The sequence below is a fragment of the Procambarus clarkii genome, chromosome 47 (genome assembly GCF_040958095.1).
Source record: "Procambarus clarkii isolate CNS0578487 chromosome 47, FALCON_Pclarkii_2.0, whole genome shotgun sequence".
NCBI lineage: Eukaryota > Metazoa > Arthropoda > Malacostraca > Decapoda > Cambaridae > Procambarus > Procambarus clarkii.
Genome location: NC_091196.1, coordinates 12,689,875 through 12,709,016, shown reverse-complemented (window position 1 = coordinate 12,709,016; position 19,142 = coordinate 12,689,875). Strand labels below are relative to the sequence as shown.

The following is a 19,142-nucleotide window of genomic DNA, read 5'->3' as shown; positions in this document are numbered from 1 at the left end:
TTGCAGTGGTGGTCTGCCATCCTGTAGTGGTGGCGTGCCCTCCAGCAGTCGAGGTCTGCCATCTTGCAGTAGTGGCCTGCCATCCTACAGTGGTTGTCTGCTATCCTGCAGTGGTGGCTTGCCCTCCTGCAGTGGTGGCCTGCTCTCCTGCATGTGGTGGTCTGCCATCTTTCAGTGGTGGCCTGCCTTCCTGCAGCAGTGGCCTGCCATTTTGCAGTGGTGGTCTGCCCTCCTACAGTAGTGGCCTGCTATCTTGCAGAGGTATCCTGCTATCCTGCATTGGTGACCTACAATCCTGCAGTGGTTGTCTGACATCCTGCAGTGGTTTCCTGCCATCCTGCAGTGGTGGGCTCTCATCCTGCAGTGGAGGTCTACTTTCCTACAGTAGTGGCCTGCTATCCTGCATTGCTGGCCTGCCCTCCAGCAGTCGAGATCTGCCGTCTTGCAGTGGTGGTCTGCCATCCTGTAGTGGTGGCCTGCCATCCAGCAGTGGTGGCCTGCCCTCCTGCAGTGGTGGCCTGTCATCCTGCAGTGGTGGTCTGCCATCCTGCAGTTGTGGCCTGCTATCCGGCAGAGGTGGCCTCTCATCCTGCAGTGGTGGTCTATCTTCCTACAGTAGTCGTCTGCTATCTTGCAATGGTGGCCTGCCATCCTGCAGTGGTGGCCTGCCCTCCTGCAGTCGTGGTCTGCCATCTTGCAGTGGTGGCCTGCCCTCATGCAGTCGTGGTCTGCCAGCCTGTAGTGGTGGCCTGCCATCCTGCAGTGGTGGCCTGCCATCCTGCAGTGGTGGTCTGCCCTCTTGCAGTGGTGGTCTGCAATCCTGCAGTAGTGGCCTGTCATCCTGCAGTAGTGGTCTACCATCCTGCAGTGGTTGTCTGCCATCCTGCAGAGTTGGTCGGCCCTCTTTCAGTGGTGGTCTGTCATCTAGCAGTGGTCGCCTGCCATCCTGCAGTAGTGGCCTGCCATCCGTTAGTGGTGGTCTGCCATCCTGCAGTGGTAGCCTGCCTTCCTGCGGTGGTGGTCTGCCATCCTTCAGTGGCGATCTGCCGTCATGCAGTGGTGGCCTGCCATCCTGCACTGTTGGCCTGCCATCCTGCAGTCGTGATCTGCCATCCTGCAGTGGGGGCTTGCCATTCTGCATTGTTTGTCTGCCAGTCTTCCTTGGTGGGTGGCCTTCCTGCAGTGGTGGTCTGCAATCATGCATTGGTGGCCTTCTATCCTGCAGTGGTGGCCTGCCCTCCTGCAGTGGTGGCCTGCCCTCCTGCAGTGGTGGCCTGCCGTCCTGCAGTGGTGGCCTCTCATCCTGCAGTGGTGGCCTGCCATCCTGCAGTGGTGGCCTGCCATCCTGCAGTGGTGGCCTGCCCTCCTGCAGATTTGGCATGCCATCCTGCAGTGGTGGCCTCTCATCCTGCAGTGGTGGTCTGCAATCATGCAGTGGTGGCCTGCCCTCCTTCCGTGGTGGTCTGCCATCATGCAGTGGTGGTCTGCAATCCTGCAGTGGTGGCCTGCCATCCTGCAGATTTGGCATGCCATCCTGCAGTGGTGGCCTGCTCTCCTGCAGGTAGTGGCCTGCAATCCTGCAGTGGTGTTCTGCCATCTTGCAGTGGTGGCCTGCCATCTTGTAGTGGTGGCATCTGATCCTGCAGTGGGGGTCTACCGTCCTACAGTAGTGGCCTTCTATCCTGCAGTGGTGGCCTGCCATCTTGTAGTGGTGGCATCTGATCCTGCAGTGGGGGTCTACCATCCTACAGTAGTGGTCTTCTATCCTGCAGTGGTGGCCTGCCGTCCTGCAGTGGTGGTCTGCCATCTTGCGGTGGTGGTATGCAATCCTGTAGGGGTGGCCTGCTCTTTTGCAGATGGTGACCTGCCATCCTGCAGTGGTGGTCTGCCCACCTGCAGTGGTGGTCTGCCATCCTGCAGTGATAGCCTGCCATCCTGCATTGGCTGCCTGCCCTCCAGCAGTGGTGGTCTGCCATCCTGCAGAGTTGGTCGGCCCTCTTTCAGTGGTGGTCTGTCATCTAGCAGTGGTCGCCTGCCATCCTGCAGTAGTGGCCTGCCATCCGTTAGTGGTGGTCTGCCATCCTGCAGTGGTAGCCTGCCTTCCTGCGGTGGTGGTCTGCCATCCTTCAGTGGTGATCTGCCGTCATGCAGTGGTGGCCTGCCATCCTGCACTGTTGGCCTGCCATCCTGCAGTCGTGATCTGCCATCCTGCAGTGGGGGCTTGCCATTCTGCAGTGTTTGTCTGCCAGTCTTCCTTGGTGGGTGGCCTTCCTGCAGTGGTGGTCTGCAATCATGCATTGGTGGCCTTCTATCCTGCAGTGGTGGCCTGCCCTCCTGCAGTGGTGGCCTGCCCTCCTGCAGTGGTGGCCTGCCGTCCTGCAGTGGTGGCCTCTCATCCTGCAGTGGTGGCCTGCCATCCTGCAGTGGTGGCCTGCCCTCCTGCAGATTTGGCATGCCATCCTGCAGTGGTGGCCTCTCATCCTGCAGTGGTGGTCTGCAATCATGCAGTGGTAGCCTGCCCTCCTTCCGTGGTGGTCTGCCATCATGCAGTGGTGGTCTGCAATCCTGCAGTGGTGGCCTGCCATCCTGCAGATTTGGCATGCCATCCTGCAGTGGTGGCCTGCTCTCCTGCAGGTAGTGGCCTGCCATCCTGCAGTGGTGTTCTGCCATCTTGCAGTGGTGGCCTGCCATCTTGTAGTGGTGGCATCTGATCCTGCAGTGGGGGTCTACCGTCCTACAGTAGTGGCCTTCTATCCTGCAGTGGTGGCCTGCTATCTTGTAGTGGTGGCATCTGATCCTGCAGTGGGGGTCTACCATCCTACAGTAGTGGTCTTCTATCCTGCAGTGGTGGCCTGCCGTCCTGCAGTGGTGGTCTGCCATCTTGCGGTGGTGGTATGCAATCCTGAAGGGGTGGCCTGCTCTTTTGCAGATGGTGACCTGCCATCCTGCAGTGGTGGTCTGCCCACCTGCAGTGGTGGTCTGCCATCCTGCAGTGATAGCCTGCCATCCTGCATTGGCTGCCTGCCCTCCAGCAGTGGTGGTCTGCCATCCTGCAGTGGTGGCGTGCCATCCAGCAGTGGTGGCCTGCAATCCTGCAGTCATGATCTGCCATTCTGCAGTGGTGGCTTGCCTTCCTGCAGTGGTGGCCTGCTATCCTGTAGTGGTGGCCTGCCCTCCTGCTGTGGTGGTCTGCCATCTTTCATTGGTGCCCTGCCTTCCTGCAATGAAGATCTGCCATCCTTCCGTAGTGACCTGCCCTCCTGCAGTGGTGACCTGCCTTCCTGCAGTGGTGGCTTGCCATCCTGCAGTGGTGGTCTGCCATTCTCGAGTGGTGGCCTGCCATCGTGCAGTGGTGGCCTGCCATCCAGCAGTGGTGGTCTGCCATCTTGTAGTGGTGGCCTGCCATCCTGCAGAGTTGGCGTGCTCTCCTGCAGGTGGTGGCCTGCTATCCTGCAGTTGTGTTCTGCCGTCCTGCAGTGGTAGTCTGCCCACTTTCAGTGGTAGTCTGCCATTCTGCAGTGGTGGCCTGCCATCCTGCAGTGGTGGCCTGCCATCCTGCAGTGGTGGTCTGCCATCTTGCAGTGGTGGCCTGCCATCTTGCAGTGGTGGCCTGCCATCCGGCAGTGGTGGCCTGTCATCCTGCAGTGATGGCCTGCCATCCTGCAGTGGTTGCCTGCTATCCTGCAGTGGTGGCCTGCTTTTCGACAGTGGTGGCCTGCCCTCATGCGGTGGTGGCCTCTCATCCTGCAGTGGTGGTCTACCTTCCTACAGTAGTGGCCTGCCATCCTGCAGTGATGGCCTGCCATCCTGCAGTGGTGGCCTGCCCTCTTGCAGTGGTGGCCTGCCATCATGCAGTGGTTGTCTGCCATCCTGCAGTTGTGGTAGTCCATCCTGCAGTGGTGGCCTTCAATCCTGCAGTGGTGGCCTGCCATCCTGCATTGGTGGCCTGCTCTCCTGCAGTGGTGGTCTGCCATCCTGCAGTGGTGGTAGGCCATCTTGCAGTGGTTGTCTGCCATCCTGCCGTTGTGATCTGCTCTCCTGCAGTGGTGGTCTGCCATCTTGCAGTGGTGGTCTTCCATCCTTCAATGGTTTCCTGCCCTCCTGCAGTGGTGTTATGCGATCCTGCAGTGGTGGCCTGCCCATCTGCAGTGGTGGCCTGCCCACCTTCCGTGGTGGCCTACCATCCTGCAGTGGTAGCAGGCAGTCCTGCAGTGGTGGCCTGCTGTCCTGCAGTGGTTGTCTGACATCCTGCAGTGGTTGCCTTTCATCCTGCAGGGGTGGCCAGCCCTCCTGCATGGGTGGTCTGCCATCCTGCAATGTTGGCAGGCCAGCACACATATCTCAGGACTGGGATCACCGCGCAGTCGGACGTACCTTTCCTGCTAGCAAGCTGTTCCCACACAGGAGCCGGCAAACCACTCTACACCCCAGGTTCTCCTGACAATCCGTGCCATTGTCAGAGAAAGTGACATACAAAGTAAATGTACGACTCCTCGGAATCTATAACCGCTATGAGCGCGAAATTGCAGCAGCCATTGACAACGCAACATCAGTAGGACCAGTTGTCGTTCACATGCATGGTAACGAGGCCACATTAATCGTGGCAACAAAAGTGGATCTACAAAAGATCCTGGATCCGGAATGCCGGGTCCCACTACTGGCGGCGAACCTCTCACCAATTCCACCTACACAAATCACTGAAGGGAAAACGATATATATGATATATGAACAGGCTGAACCGCTAGTTAGAGGGTGAGGTACCCGACACCGTTGTGTGGCAAGTGAACGAAGTAAACCCTACTCTGAGAGCGAAGACAGCTCTATTCATCAGGACTAATGAGGCAATCGACCCACGATGAAGATGACCTTCGAAACAGCACAACAGGCTCAGGAAGCAGTGCAGAACTGTTTCAAATGCTTTGAAATAACCTCCTCCACAAACTAGATCGACATGGAGAAGGTCTACAAAGTGAGACAGTGCAACAAGTTCTTCATCTATGAGCACTTCTCTAACAAGTGCTCAGAACAAACGACTAAGTGCAGCTCATGCTCCGGTACTCACAACTACAGGGACTGCACCGCCACCACCAAGAAATACGCGAAATCCTTCCTCTGCACAAAAATGAAGGAGGAACTGAAGAAGATTAAAGAGAAGACCACCACGCCGCCGACCACCTAGAGGCAAGTCGCCGCGAGCCTCCCTTGTATAAGCCAGATACAGACTACGACGCCCAAACAAGCCTCGTCGGTAGTAGTAGTAGTAGTAATAACGGTAGTAGGCATAAGAGAAACAACAAGCGAGAAGGGCTATTCAATAAATTCAATTTTAATAATAAGAGGATAGACTGGGAGAAAATAAACAGGGAACTTACAAACATTCAATGGGAAAATGTTCTAAGAAATAAAAATCCTACACAGGGAATAGAAAAACTGACTTCTGAAGCATATGAAGTCTGTCTGAAACATGTTCCTTTGAGGAAAGCCAGAAAGAGATCCAATGTAGAAAGAGAACGGAGACGACATTACAAAAGGAGGAAGAAATTAACGGAAATGCTTAAGCAGACACGACTCTCCATACAGAGAAGAAATAAATTAAACAGGGGGATTGAAGAAATCGAACAGAGACTGAAGCATTCCTATCAGACTGAAGAAAGGCAACTAGAACAGAAAGCAATTCAAGAAATAAAGAAAAACCCAAAATATTTCTTCACATATGCTAAATCAAAAGCGAAAACCACTGCCAGTATTGGACCTCTTCGTATTAGTGAAGGTTCATACACTGAGGATGACAAAGAAATTAGTGAAATCCTAAAAAAGCAGTATGAAGACATATTTAGCACTCCGATACTCAGCATGAAAGTGGAAGATTCGGACAATTTCTTTATGAATGATACTCAAACACCTGTAAATATAACTGATATCAACACGAGCGTGGCAGATTTTGAAAGAGAAATTGACAATATGCCCATGCACTCAGCCCCGGGTCCAGACTCATGGCATTCAATATTTATAAAGAAATGCAAAGTGCCAGTAGCACAGGTACTCAGTATAGTGTTGAGGAAGATCTTGGACACAGGGGAGATACCAGATGTGCTTAAAGCAGCAGACATTGCCCCTCTACACAAGGGTGGTAGCAAAGCATTGGCAAAGAATTATAGACCTGTTTCACTAACGTCCCACATAATAAAAGTATTTGAAAGAGTGATCAAGAGTCAGGTCACTAGATTCATGAAAACCAATGACCTCCACAATCCAGGCCAACATGGATTTAGAGCATGAAGATCATGCCTCTCACAGCTACTTGACCACTATAACAAAATCACTGAGGCATTAGAGGAAAAAATAATGCCTATGTCGTATACACTGATTTTGCAAAGGCATTCGACAAATGTGACCATGGAGTGATTGCACACAAAATGAGGTCAATGGGTATAACTGGTAAAGTAGGGCGCTGGATACTCAGTTTCCTGTCGAACAGAACAAAAAGAGTAACAGTCAATCATGTAAAATCGAGTCCGAGCGCAGTTAAAAGCTCTGTACCTCAAGGTACAGTCCTTGCACCACTGCTGTTCCTTATTCTCATATCAGATATAGACAAAAACCCAACTCACAGCTTTGTGTCACCCTTTGCAGATGATACAAAAATCAGCATGAAAATTACCTCTGCTGAAGACACTAATAAACTACAAACAGATTTTAACAAAGTTTTCGATTGGGCAGCAGAAAATAACATAATGTTTAATGGTGATAAATTCCAGGTACTCAGATACGGCAAAAATGAGGATCTTAAACATAATACAGGGTACAAAACACAATCGAATCTGCCCATAGTAGGAAAACAGCATGTCAAGGATTTGGGAATAATGATGTCCGACGACCTAACGTTTAGGGAGCATACCCAAGCAGGTATTGCGTAAGCCAGAAAAATGATAGGATGGATTACGAGAACCTTCAAGTCCAGGGATCCCATCACAATGATTGTACTCTTCATATCACTTGTGTTGTCCCGTCTTGAGTACTGCTCAGTACTCACTTCCCCCTTCAGAGCAGGAGAGATTGCTGAAATTGACGGAATACAGAGAACATATACGGCATGCACAGACGAGATAAAGCACCTAAATTATTGGGATCGTCTCCAAATGTACTCACTAGAAAGGAGACGAGAGAGATACCAAATAATATACACATGGAAAATACTGGAGGGCCAGGTCCCAAATCTGCACAGTAAAATAACAACATACTGGAGTGAACGACATGGAAGAAAATGCAGAACACAACCAGTGAAGAGCAGAGGTGCCATGGGCACAATCAGAGAACACTGTATGAACATCAGAGGTCCACGGTTGTTCAACGTCCTACCAGCAAGCATCAGAAATATTACAGGAGCAACCGTGGACATCTTCAAGAGGACACTAGATTGTTTCCTTCAAGGAGTGCTGGACCAACCGGGCTGTGGTGGGTATGTGGGCCTGCGGGCCGTTTCGAGCAACAGCCTGGTGGAACAAACTCTCACAAGACAAGTCTGGCCCTGGGCCGGGCTTGGGGAGTAGAAGAACTCCCAGAACCCCATCAACCAGGTATCAACCAGGTACGCCTCATCAGCAGGACCCACCGAAACCAGAGACGCCGACAACCATCCAGAACATCCACATCCAGGTCATCATGGCCTATGCAGACAGAGTTGCGAAACAAGAACACAACTTGTTCCTCAAAACAGTGAACGGGCTTCTGGAAGCAATGGCACTGTGCCTATACTGGCACCAGTGAATAAATATGGAATTGCAGCTTCCCAGACCGAAGTCCCAAGGCTGACGACGACAACTGCGGACATCCAGACGGACGCTTCATGGACGACGATAACTGTGGACACCCAGACGGAAGGCTCCATGCACGACGACAACTGCGGACATCCAGACGGACTCTCCACAGACGACAATAACTACGGGCACCCAGACGACGCTGACAGCAGTACACAACACAAAGAAATCAGGAATACTGGCGACACAGGACGAAGAAGGACTACGGATCTTTAGACGAGCATTTGGACGATGAGGATTTCTCCGGCATAGATGAGTATGGCTCCGAAGATGCAATCCTGACGTCTCATCATGTATATTCACGCATGTTTGAGGGCATTGTACAAAATGTACCTGACATTTTGGCCATAACCACAGGTCAATACACCACTTCAGAAATAACCAGATGATCACCATCGACTTACCACGGAATATCATCGAGGATCTCCCATGATACTTTAGACTGTCACCTGTGGACATCCAAGTACAGACACGAAGAAAAAACAAGAAACCGAAAAACAGGAAAAAATAGGGCCCCCTAGGGCCCCTTGAGATAGTGATGCTGTAATTATATATCAAACAAGGACTTATGGCTGCTGGTCGGCCCTTTTGGGACCCCCGCTCTCCCCCACATTAGTGCTTTGTGTGGTGTAATTCTGCTATCTATCTAAAAATCCTCGCCCTTGCTGGGTTGAGCCCTGGCTTTACTATCTGCAACGCCGAAGCTTCTATACTTCAATACTCTCCAAAATTTATTTCCGACTGTCCCACTTCCCAGACCCCCATTCATCCCCAGATTTATTGTACTAGCTACTGGTACTGGTAACAGCTTCAAACAGTCTCCACTTTTGGGCTATTCATGCCCGTGCCTCATCTGAAGTAACTTAATCTTTGTCAATCATCAATCGGTGGCAGGCATTTTAACTTTCATCATCATGCCACTCTACATCCACATGACTCCCTGTATCCACATGACACCTTTCATCTATATGCCACTGTTCATCCACATGACACCTTTCATCTATATGCCACTGTTCATCCACATGACACCTTTCATCCACATGACCACCTGAATCCACTTGACACTTTTCATCCACATTCCACTTTTGTCGGAAAAAACGACACCATTTACTAATATTTAATACAACAGACAGATAATATTGCTGCTGGTTTGTAATAAACAGACTCATACTTGACTGTAGTAATTGATCACATTCAGTCCTCTGGTTTAAAAAAGAATGTAATTACGCTAGAAGTTTAGCCTTCCAAGAGTTAGCAGGGGAAATGAAATAGCCTAAGACTTCCAACCCATACAATTCTAGTATGCGATATCTGTTGTGTACAAACTGACGCACAAATGTGTCATTACTAACTAGCAACATCAAATTAATCTAGTAATTCTGAGGAGGACTATCAATGTTCATCAGTTCTAAGTAATAAACTTTGACCTGTGTTCGGCCCCCCAGGAATTATGTCGGAAAAACCGACACCATTTACTAATTTTTAATACAATAGACATAACTTTGCTGCTAGTTTGTAATAAATAAATTTACTCATAGAAGACGTGGCCCAGTGGAAATTTCCTCAATAGAAAATGAGATATCAGTGCCACATGTCGTCATTAAATTCACCACCTAATATTGGGAAACATCCTTAATACAACAGTCTGCACTGTAAACATAAAAACATTTCCCTTTGAATCAACTCATTTATCAGTACAAAAATAGAGTAAATGTGATTTTCTAACCAGTTCTTGACATCTGGACAAAACATCCCAGGCGTCAGTAGGAATGAGGCCACAGAGTTGCCATTAATTTTTAACACAACAAGTCTTGCTAGAGCAGAACAGCTCTATAATATACCCTTGGACTGGTGTTATGGGTCTAATAGTGCTCCCGTTGTCAACTCCAACTTCGTCAACAATAAGGGAAGTGTCCCTTCTGGTTCTTATATATCTAGCTTAATAGAGGCCTTTAATATTTAACAGACGAGGAACAAGAATTAACATTAGTAACTTAATACTCCAGTACATGAGTTGGAGGCCAGCCACACCCACAAAGTGTATCGACAGGCTTGTTCATCTGTGTTCATACTGGTTGTCTAGGATATAACAACAATAAGATAAGGCCTCTCCTATTTTAGTTAACAATATATGTTGTCTAATATTGTAGTGAATGTCTACTAATCAAAAATTTATATTATTGACTACAAATAAAAAAAAACAGAATGTGTAAGGAAGCAATTTGTTAAAATTTTTAGATCTAACAGTCCACTTTAAATCTCAAATAATCCGCTATAGAAAAATATAAATTATTATATAAATTAATATAAAATAAATAAATATAAATCTCATAAGTCAATTCTTCACAACCTTTCATCCACATGACACCTTTTATCCACATGCCACTGTTCATCCACATACCACTGGTCATCCACATACCACTGGTCATCCACATACCACTGGTCATCCACATGACACCACTGGCATGTCACCAATGACTTAGCGAGATGAACACCGTGCTACTGGTTATAATGGATGGCACTGGCCCTGGCACCAGCTGGGAAACGCAGCAGATGGTACCCGTCTATTGATTGATAGACAGCTGGTGATTGACAGTGGGGAGCCGATAATTTACGGTGTTGCTATATAACTCTAAGGCACAAACAACCTTAATTGAAAAGCGGGGTAAGTGTTGTGTAAGAGAGAGAGAGAGAGAGAGAGAGAGAGAGAGAGAGAGAGAGAGAGAGAGAGAGAGAGAGAGAGAGAGAGAGAGAGAGAGAGAGAGAGAGAGAGAGAGAGAGAGAGAGAGAGAGAGAGAGAGAGAGAGAGAGAGAGAGAGAGAGAGAGAGAGAGAAAGATAGACAGAAAGACAGAGACACAGACACCATTCGCTCAACTTCAGTCTCAGTGCGCAGATTTCTAACCCATTAGAATAAGGAAGGACAATGAACCAGAGGCAACACCACATACAGGAACGGGTGAAAGACTTGGCGATAATGCCAGCGAGATGATCTACCAAATATCTGAGAATTTCAGCAGAGAAATGAAGGACAATAAAGGCCTCCAGAGTCAACTGCGGTCAACTAAAGAGGAGATAGAACACAGCAATATCCAATATGAGTCAAACAATCCCCAGGAAAAACAAGGGATGAAACTTTTACGTTTTTTTTTAGTAGACAGCCTCTTTGGCAGAAATGTTAGAAAGCAACCCAGATACTATGACTACTGCATGAAGCAGCTATTAAAGCAGCTAATGTTCAGGAAGCTGCACAGTGCTCTAGTCAGCTGCAGGAAGTGAAAAATAGCTATGGAAGAGTTATATTCCTTTGAAAAGTCTCCGTGATGTAGTGGTCAGTCTCCGTGGTGTAGTGGTAAGACACTCGCCTGGCGTTCCGCGAGCGCTATGTCATGGGTTCGTATCCTGGCCGGGGAGGATTTACTGGGCGCAATTCCTTAACTGTAGCCTCTGTTTAACGCAACAGTAAAATGTGTACTTGGATGAAAAAACGATTCTTCGCGGCGGGGATCGTATTCCAGGGACCATAGGATTAAGGACTTGCCCGAAACGCTACGCGTACTAGTGGCTGTACAAGAATGTAACAACTCTTGTATATATCTCAAAAAAAAAAAAAAAAAAAAAAAAAAAAAAAAAAAAAAAAGAGCTCCAGCCACAAGGATTGGAGAAGGAAGGACTGAACAACTGGGAAAAAATCCTGGATGACATACATATGCAACCCATCCTCTTGTTTAGATAGTAGCTTTTGTAACTATGTGCACCATAGTACAAATATTGACGTACTAAGCATCTGGATAGAATAATTTGGTGCTATTTACTTTCTAGAGTACAAAAAAAAAGCTACAAAACAAACTTAAATATTCCGAGGCCTAGTATAGCACACATATGTACTGTATTCGACCTCAGACAGCATGAATTATGCCTAGGAAGGTTAGATTAGGTTTGTTAAGGTTGTCTTTGCAGCATATAAAAAAAAACTTTTTCAGTTTGTCTTAATTCAATAGTACAGATTTCTACTTTCTAACTGCATTGTATGTCGCACTATGTACTATGGTCCTCGTCGTTACTATAACTACTACCAAAACAGGATGGGCTGACATATGGAGGAGGCTGATAGGAGCCTAAATAAGGTTATAAGGCTAGGTGATTACAAGAAGAAAAGGAAGCGACTCATTAAGATAGTATTCATGAACAAGGCAACAAAAGAGGCAGTCTTATCCAGGACAAGCAAACTAAATGTAAGGGAATACAACAATATTTTTCTACAGAGGGACATGCCAAGCTAATAGAGAGAGAGAGAGAGAGAGAGAGAGAGAGAGAGAGAGAGAGAGAGAGAGAGAGAGAGAGAGAGAGAGAGAGAGAGAGAGAGAGAGAGAGAGAGAGAGAGAGAGAGAGAGAGAGAGAGAGAGAGAAAGAGAAAGCCAGGGCAGCAGAAGCAAGAAAGAAACGCAAGGAGAGGGAAAGGAATTGAAGAGCCACAGGCTTCAGGTCAGTATATTCATTAACTTCAGAGGGGAGTGGGAAATCCTCCACCAGCAACCTAAGAGAGGAATGTAACAAAAGCGACCTACAATCCCCCTTCACAACATTTTTAACATAATCACCACCAACACCTCCCCAACCCTTAGAAACCCCCCTCTAGCCCATGCCCTTCGCCTGTTTTAACTACCCTAGCGTTTTATTATTCCCCAGTCACCTGCTCTCCCTGCTCCTCCATCCCATGCCCTCTTAGCCTCCAAATTCCCGACCCTCCAAACACACCTAGTTCCCCCCAGACCCTCCAAACACACCCAGTTCCCCCCAGACCATCCAAACACACCAAGTTCCCACCAGACCCTCCAAACACGCCCAGTCCCCCCCCCCCCAGATCTTCCCAGCCCTCTCCATGCCAGACCTTTCCAGCCCATCTATCCAAGGAGAACCCAAGTTGTAACTGAAACTGGAAAGAAGAGAGTCAGCTCTAATAGTAATGTACTCAATATAGATATGATTACAAACAAAGCAAGTGAACTTGGGGAAAGAGTACATGAGGACAACCTGGATGTAATAGCACTCACTGAGACGAAATTGTCAGGCATCATAAGAAATGCAGTGTTACCCAGGCTCGGTAATAAGGAAAGACAGGGAAGGAAGGAGAGAACAGGGGTGGCCCTACTAATACGAAAAGACTGAAGTTTCAAGGAGATGGTTATCTCCGGCTGTGAGAGGTTCAGCGAGTACATAAACTGTTCCCTGATGATGGGGAGGACCAAGAATAGTAGTAGCAATGACTAAATGACCACTAAATGACAGAAGACCCAGACAAGAGTATGACAGAAATAACATGGCCGTTAATACACTAACTGAAAGGGCACCCCTCTGTCGCCGCTAGAAATCGATCCCATTTGTTTATCATGGAAGACTTCAACTATAGAGAGATAAACTGGGAGAACAAAGAACCACATGGGGTGTAGAAACATGGAAAATAAACAATTGGAAGTGTCAACAAGAAACGTTTTAAACCAACATTTCAAGGAACACACAAGAATGAGAGGCAACGACGAAACAGCTAGGCTCACCTGGCATTCAATTTGAACGATTTAATCATAAAGGAAATCCACTTCGAAACACTAATGGGAATGAGTATTACAGTGTATTGATGTTTGAGTATCTGGTAGAAGTAAAGATAACGTTCTCAAAGAAGGGACCAGGAAACAAAAGACTGTCATACTGAAAGTGAAACTGTGAGGAGATAAGAAAGTTCCTAATATATACCATGGGGTAACAGAGCTCAGAGAAAAGGATGAGCAAGACATGATGGACCACATCACCCAGAAGTGTAAGGAGGCAGCAGACAAGTTTGACCCAGTTCAACAGGAAAAAAATGCAAATGAGGAACCAAGGTTTAATCAGGGATGTAGGCTTGCAAAGCCACTAAGCACATGGACATGGAAAAACTGTAGATATAACAGGACACTAGAGAGCAGAGAAAAATTAGAGACGGCCAGGAATGAGTACCACAGGGTGAAAAGAGAGACAGAAAGATAGTACGAAAATCACAGTAAATAAAACTAAAACCCAAACCTAAATTGCTGCACAGCCCCATCTGAAAGAAAACAACAGTAAAGGAATATGTAATGAAACAAGATTAGTGCACACAGGTTCACAACAAGTAGCAAGGAGGTGTGTGAGGAACACAATGGGAGTTTCCAGAAGGTCTTTACAATAAAACAAGAAAGAGTTCCTAAACAAAGAGAGCGAATATAACTTAGTAGCACATCACCAGCATGGGTTCAGGGATGACAAATTTTGCCTCACAGGTCTAATAGAATTCTGTGACCAGGCCTAAAAAATTAAGCAAGAATGAAAAGGGTGGAAAAGTTGCATATTTTTTTTAGTTGTCAGAAAGCCTTTGACACCTAAGCAACAGATGACAGCGAGTCACTGTGAAGGGTGAGGTCTCAGATTGACGAGACGTCACTAATGGAGTCCCACAGGGTTCAGTCCTTGGACCTATACGGTTTCTAATACATGTAAATGATCTCCCAGAGGGAATAGAATCGTTCCTCTTAATGTTTGTCGATGATGCGACAATTTGAAGGAGGTTTAAAACAGAAAAAGATAGTATGAGGCAACAAGATGACCTAAACAGACTGAAGTAATGGTCCAACAAATGACTACTATAGTTCAACCCAAGTATATGTAAGGTAATGAAACTAGGCAGAGGGATCAGGAGGCCAGGCACAGGATACCGAATGGGAGACGAAGTCCTCCACGAGTTGATATCCTACCGATCCTGCCTCCTGAATCCTACACCAAAAGAATATTATCAGCTGAGTATGCGAAGCTGGCTAATATCAGAACTGTCTTTAGAAACTTGTGTAAAAAATCATTTAGAACCTTGTATACCGCATATGGAAGACCAATCCTGGAATATGCGGCTCCAGCATAGAGTCCATACTTTGTCCAACATAAGACGAAGTTGAAGAAGGTTTAAAGATATGCTAGTAGGCTAGTTCCAGAACTAACGTGTATGAGTTACGTGGAAAGCCTGCGTGAATTGCACCTCACGTTGCTGGAAGACAGAAGAGTTAAGGAAGACCACATTCCAAATTCTCAGTGGAACTGACATTGTAGATATATACATTGTTTAACATGGGAGGTTCACGCAAAAGGGGGATACTGGTGGAAACTGGAAACCCAAACGAGCCACAGAGATATTTGAAAGAACTTTTTCAGTGTCAGAGTATTTAACAAATGGAATGCATTAGGCAGTGATGAGGTGGAAGCAGACTCCATTTACAGCTTCAAATGTTGGTTGGATAGAGCCCAATAGGCTCAGGCTGTACACCAGTTGGTTGAGTCAACTGGTATACAGTAACCCCCTTTCAGGGGGGGGGACTTTTGGCCCCCCCCACCCCATGAAAGGGAAGACCAAAGAGCCGAAGCTCAACCCTTAGAAGTACAATTAGGTGAATACACACGATTACATAGTGATCAAAATTGGAAAAAAAAACTAAATGAAAGATTCATGTTCCAACAAATCGTCGAAGATTCTGCACTAAAGAACAACATGCACCACCTAATTGTGCTCAGCAGCGGGTGCAGATGGCTGCCTGAGGAGCGACCATTGCCAGCTGTGACTTAAGTATGAGCAATAAGACAGCACACTCCCTGGGGAGTATTAGGTAGGGTAGAGAGGAGGTAATTAAGCTCGCACTTTGGCTGTAGGGGCAATGTACTTCCTCGTAACTTATCAAGTTTTTCTTCTTTGATTTTGATCTAGTTGTAGCCTACTAACAAACAGCACACTTTATACCCTATTGGTCTAGAAAAGCTACGTAAGATTGATCTCTCTCTCTAATTTGAAGATGTTAAGAATATGCAACATTAAAATCTGAGAATGTGTGGAGAATTGACCTGTGAGATTTATATTTATATAATTTTATAGTAAATATATAGTATACTATAGTATAGTATAGTAATTTATATGTTACGTTAATTTATATTTTTTTCGATAGCAAACTATTTGTTTAAAGTGAACTGTATATCTTGAAATGTCTCACAAATCAGTCCCTTACCCAATCTGGGGGGGTTTCTGGTTTATATGTGGTCAACAATATAAATTATTGGTTAGTAGACATTCACTACAATATTATAATACATAGGTAACTTAAACTACCTACAGCTTATCTTTATCTGTATGGTAGTGGGCTAGACAACTAGTTATGAACAAGGATGAACACTCCAGTTGATAACTCTTCGTGGGTGACTGGCCTCAACTCATATACTGATGCTAGGTAACTAGTTAATTCTTGTTCGTCTTCTGTTCCATCTGTCAAAGGGCACTCACAAATAATAGCAGTAATCCTAATATGACTGCTTTATCAGAGAAAATATGAGTATATTGATTAGAGATAAGGACCAAGGAATATTTATCTTGGTCTTGCAACTGTCTGGTGTGCTAACTAGCTCACCCCTTATCTACTGAATATTATTTTCTACCACAAACGTGGCCACACATTTACAATGCTAACCAGCATATATACATTTTCTTCTGTCCTCCATAGACAGGGTTAGAGATCAGTTAAACATATAGTTCAGGAATTTGTTGAACAATCAACCACAGAAGATGATTCGATACTTTTAATAAAAAAAAAAATAGTTACTGAATATAACTGGCCAGGAATGTAATGATAATAAATGGGTTTCAGTAATACACTTCTCTAGATAGTAGACTAACTTGACGTACTAATAATGGGAGCACTTTACATTAATGCGGTGGTCCTACGGGCCACCGCACTCGCCTTCCGAAACAAAAGAAAAGACTCAATCGTCTGCCAGCGGCGATGTCTCTTACAGGCTACACGCTTACAGCGGACAGCCCAAGCACAGTCCAAATTCCACCAGGGAACGCACTTCCGCGTTCCCCGAGAGGAAGAGCGAGGAATAGAGTGGAGGGCAGCGTCAAAGACAGTGTCATGAAAAAGAAGGAGGGCGCGAGGGAGAGGCACAACGGAGAGCTCGGAAATAGTAGCATAGAGAGTAAAAAGGCGCCAGTCAGCCTCGGCAAACCGCCACCTAGGGAAGGAGAGAGGAGGGTGAAAAGAGAAAAAAGTAACAAGGATAGAAAAATGGTCACTGCCATGGAGGTCATCAAGGACCCGCCACCCGAAATCTAAGGAAAGGGATGACGACCACAGAGAAAGATCAAGACAAGAAAGAGAGCACGTCCGAGAGTCCAAATGAGTGGGCTCACCAGAATTAAGAAGGGACAGGGAAGAAGAGAGGATGAAAAGTTCATGGAGGCGACCTTGGACACATCAAGCACATCACTCCAAAGCGCATGACGACAATTGAAATCACCCAGCAGGAGCACAGGCTCCGGCAAGGAGTCTAGGAGGTGTTTAAGATCGGGTAGAGAAAGTGGGACAGTGGGGGGGGGGGGGAGATAAATGGAACAAACCGTGTACCATCTACGCACAAAGACACGGGCAGCAGTACAGTAGAGAGGCGAGGAAAAAAGAAGGGGACAAAGGGGAACATCGGAGCGAATCAAGAGAGCAGAAGAATTATGGACCCCAGCTGTTGCTAGGGGGGGGGGGAGAAAAGAATAGCCACGGAAGCGACCAGGACGAGCACCAAGCATCGGCTCCTGGAAACAGACACAAAGGGGTGAAAACTGTGAAATGAGAAGTTGGAGGTCAAGGAAATTGGCGTAAAATCCACGGATGTTCCATTGAAAAATAGACATCGGCAAAGAGAGAGAGGAGAGCAACAGAGAGCAAAGAAGAAACAAAGGTGAAAAAGGAACACAGCACGCTAAAAAAGCACAGGGTCAGAGAAGTCAGGGTTAGGGGGCATGGGTAAACTGAGTAAAGAAGGAGGGGAAAGAAGCAAGAGGACAGACTGGAGGTGGACGAGCAGGGTCTGGAAGAGGAGAAGGAAGGGGAGGAGGAGGAGGGGCAGAAAGAGGGGAGCGCACCTCAGCAAGAGCAGTAACCGAGATGGAACCGGGGGCTAAAGAAACCCCCACAGTAGGAACAGGGGGCTCCACCACCGAAGCGGGAGGGGAAGGAACGATAGAATCAGAGATAGGGGGTGAAGAAGAAATCAAAGCCTTCTTACCGACCGGGAAGGAGAGGAGCCAGGTTTCCGCTTCTGACTCAAAGAGACAGGCTTCCCAGCAGCAATGTACTGGGCAACAGACTCCAGCGTCTCGATATGAGAAGAAGAGCGAAAGCGAACAGCACGACCACCAGGAGAGCGATAGACATCGGTCCGCACAGTCAGGCGGTGTGGAGAGCCAAGAGACGGAGGAGAAGGACGGGAAGGAGGACCAGAGGGAGAGGAGAAAGAAGATATAGGAGACGTGACAGACTGGGTAGAAAGAAGGGGAGCCCTAGACAGAGAACCAGGAGGGGGACCCTCCGGGACAGAATGGAGGGGAAACAGGGGAGGTGGTGGTGGGCGTGTCTGGGTCTAAGGCTTGGAAACGGTTGCGAGACTGAGGAAGGTGGGAAGGACGAGGAGAGGAAGAGCGCACCACGCAAGCATAGGAGACGCCAGCAAAAGAGGGAAGACGATGAACCTGGCGCCGAGCCTCAGGAAAAGACAAACGGTCCCGGTGCTTCAAGTTGAGAACAGCCGCCTCAAGTTTGTAATGAATACACGTATGGGAGAGGGTAGGGTGGGCCTCACCGCAATTGAGGCAGCGGGCCTGGGGAGAAGTGCACTCCAACTTAGAGTGACCCTCGCCTCTGCACAAGGGACAGAGAGTCAGGACTAGAGCATTTGAGGGCACCATGCCCAAACCTCCAGCACTTACTGCAGAGCCGAGGAGATGGAGTATACTCCTGAACAGAGCATCTGGCACCAGCAAGATGTAGGACCCTTGCACCAGCAAGGGTCCTACCATCAAAGGTAACCTTTACAACCCGAAGGGGCAGACGGTGATGACCACAAGGGGGACGCGTAAACGTATCCACCTGGAGGATAGAATGACCCTGGGCCTCGAGGATATGCTTGATATCCTCGTGGCAGTCTTTGAGGTTCCGAACACCGGTCGCAACATGGTGTGGGAGGAGAACAGTGTCAACACTGGCATTCAACCAAGCGTTCTTCAAAACCCAAACAGGGGTCTCGCCAAGGCAGGATAAAGCGGCCAAGAGGGTGGCCGCATCCTGAGAAGGAGCAGCAATGACACGGGTACCAAGACGGGTGGGGTTGAAGGTGACAGAGGCATCTACAGAATCGACAAGATGCCTATGAAGGGAAAAATCGTCAGGAGTTGAATCCAAAGGAAAGAGGTCAAAGTACTTAGTCCACGTAGCAGGACCAAACAAAGCAT

General features: G+C 47.6%; 3 protein-coding genes across 3 annotated transcripts; all 3 read right to left on the bottom strand.

Annotated features, from left to right (window-relative positions):
- Positions 1 to 610: 610 nt before the first annotated feature.
- On the bottom strand, positions 611 to 1,597 carry LOC138350804 (basic salivary proline-rich protein 4-like). Its single transcript, XM_069302239.1, has one exon. It carries the CDS (start codon positions 1,595 to 1,597, stop codon positions 611 to 613), a length of 987 nt encoding a protein of 328 aa, XP_069158340.1.
- Positions 1,598 to 1,761: 164 nt separating this feature from the next.
- LOC138350803 (splicing factor 3A subunit 2-like) lies at positions 1,762 to 2,670 on the bottom strand. Its single transcript, XM_069302238.1, has one exon. It carries the CDS (start codon positions 2,668 to 2,670, stop codon positions 1,762 to 1,764), a length of 909 nt encoding a protein of 302 aa, XP_069158339.1.
- Positions 2,671 to 3,906: 1,236 nt separating this feature from the next.
- On the bottom strand, positions 3,907 to 4,338 carry LOC123753424 (uncharacterized). The gene has a single exon (XM_045735418.2). It carries the CDS (start codon positions 4,336 to 4,338, stop codon positions 3,907 to 3,909), a length of 432 nt encoding a protein of 143 aa, XP_045591374.2.
- Positions 4,339 to 19,142: the final 14,804 nt, after the last annotated feature.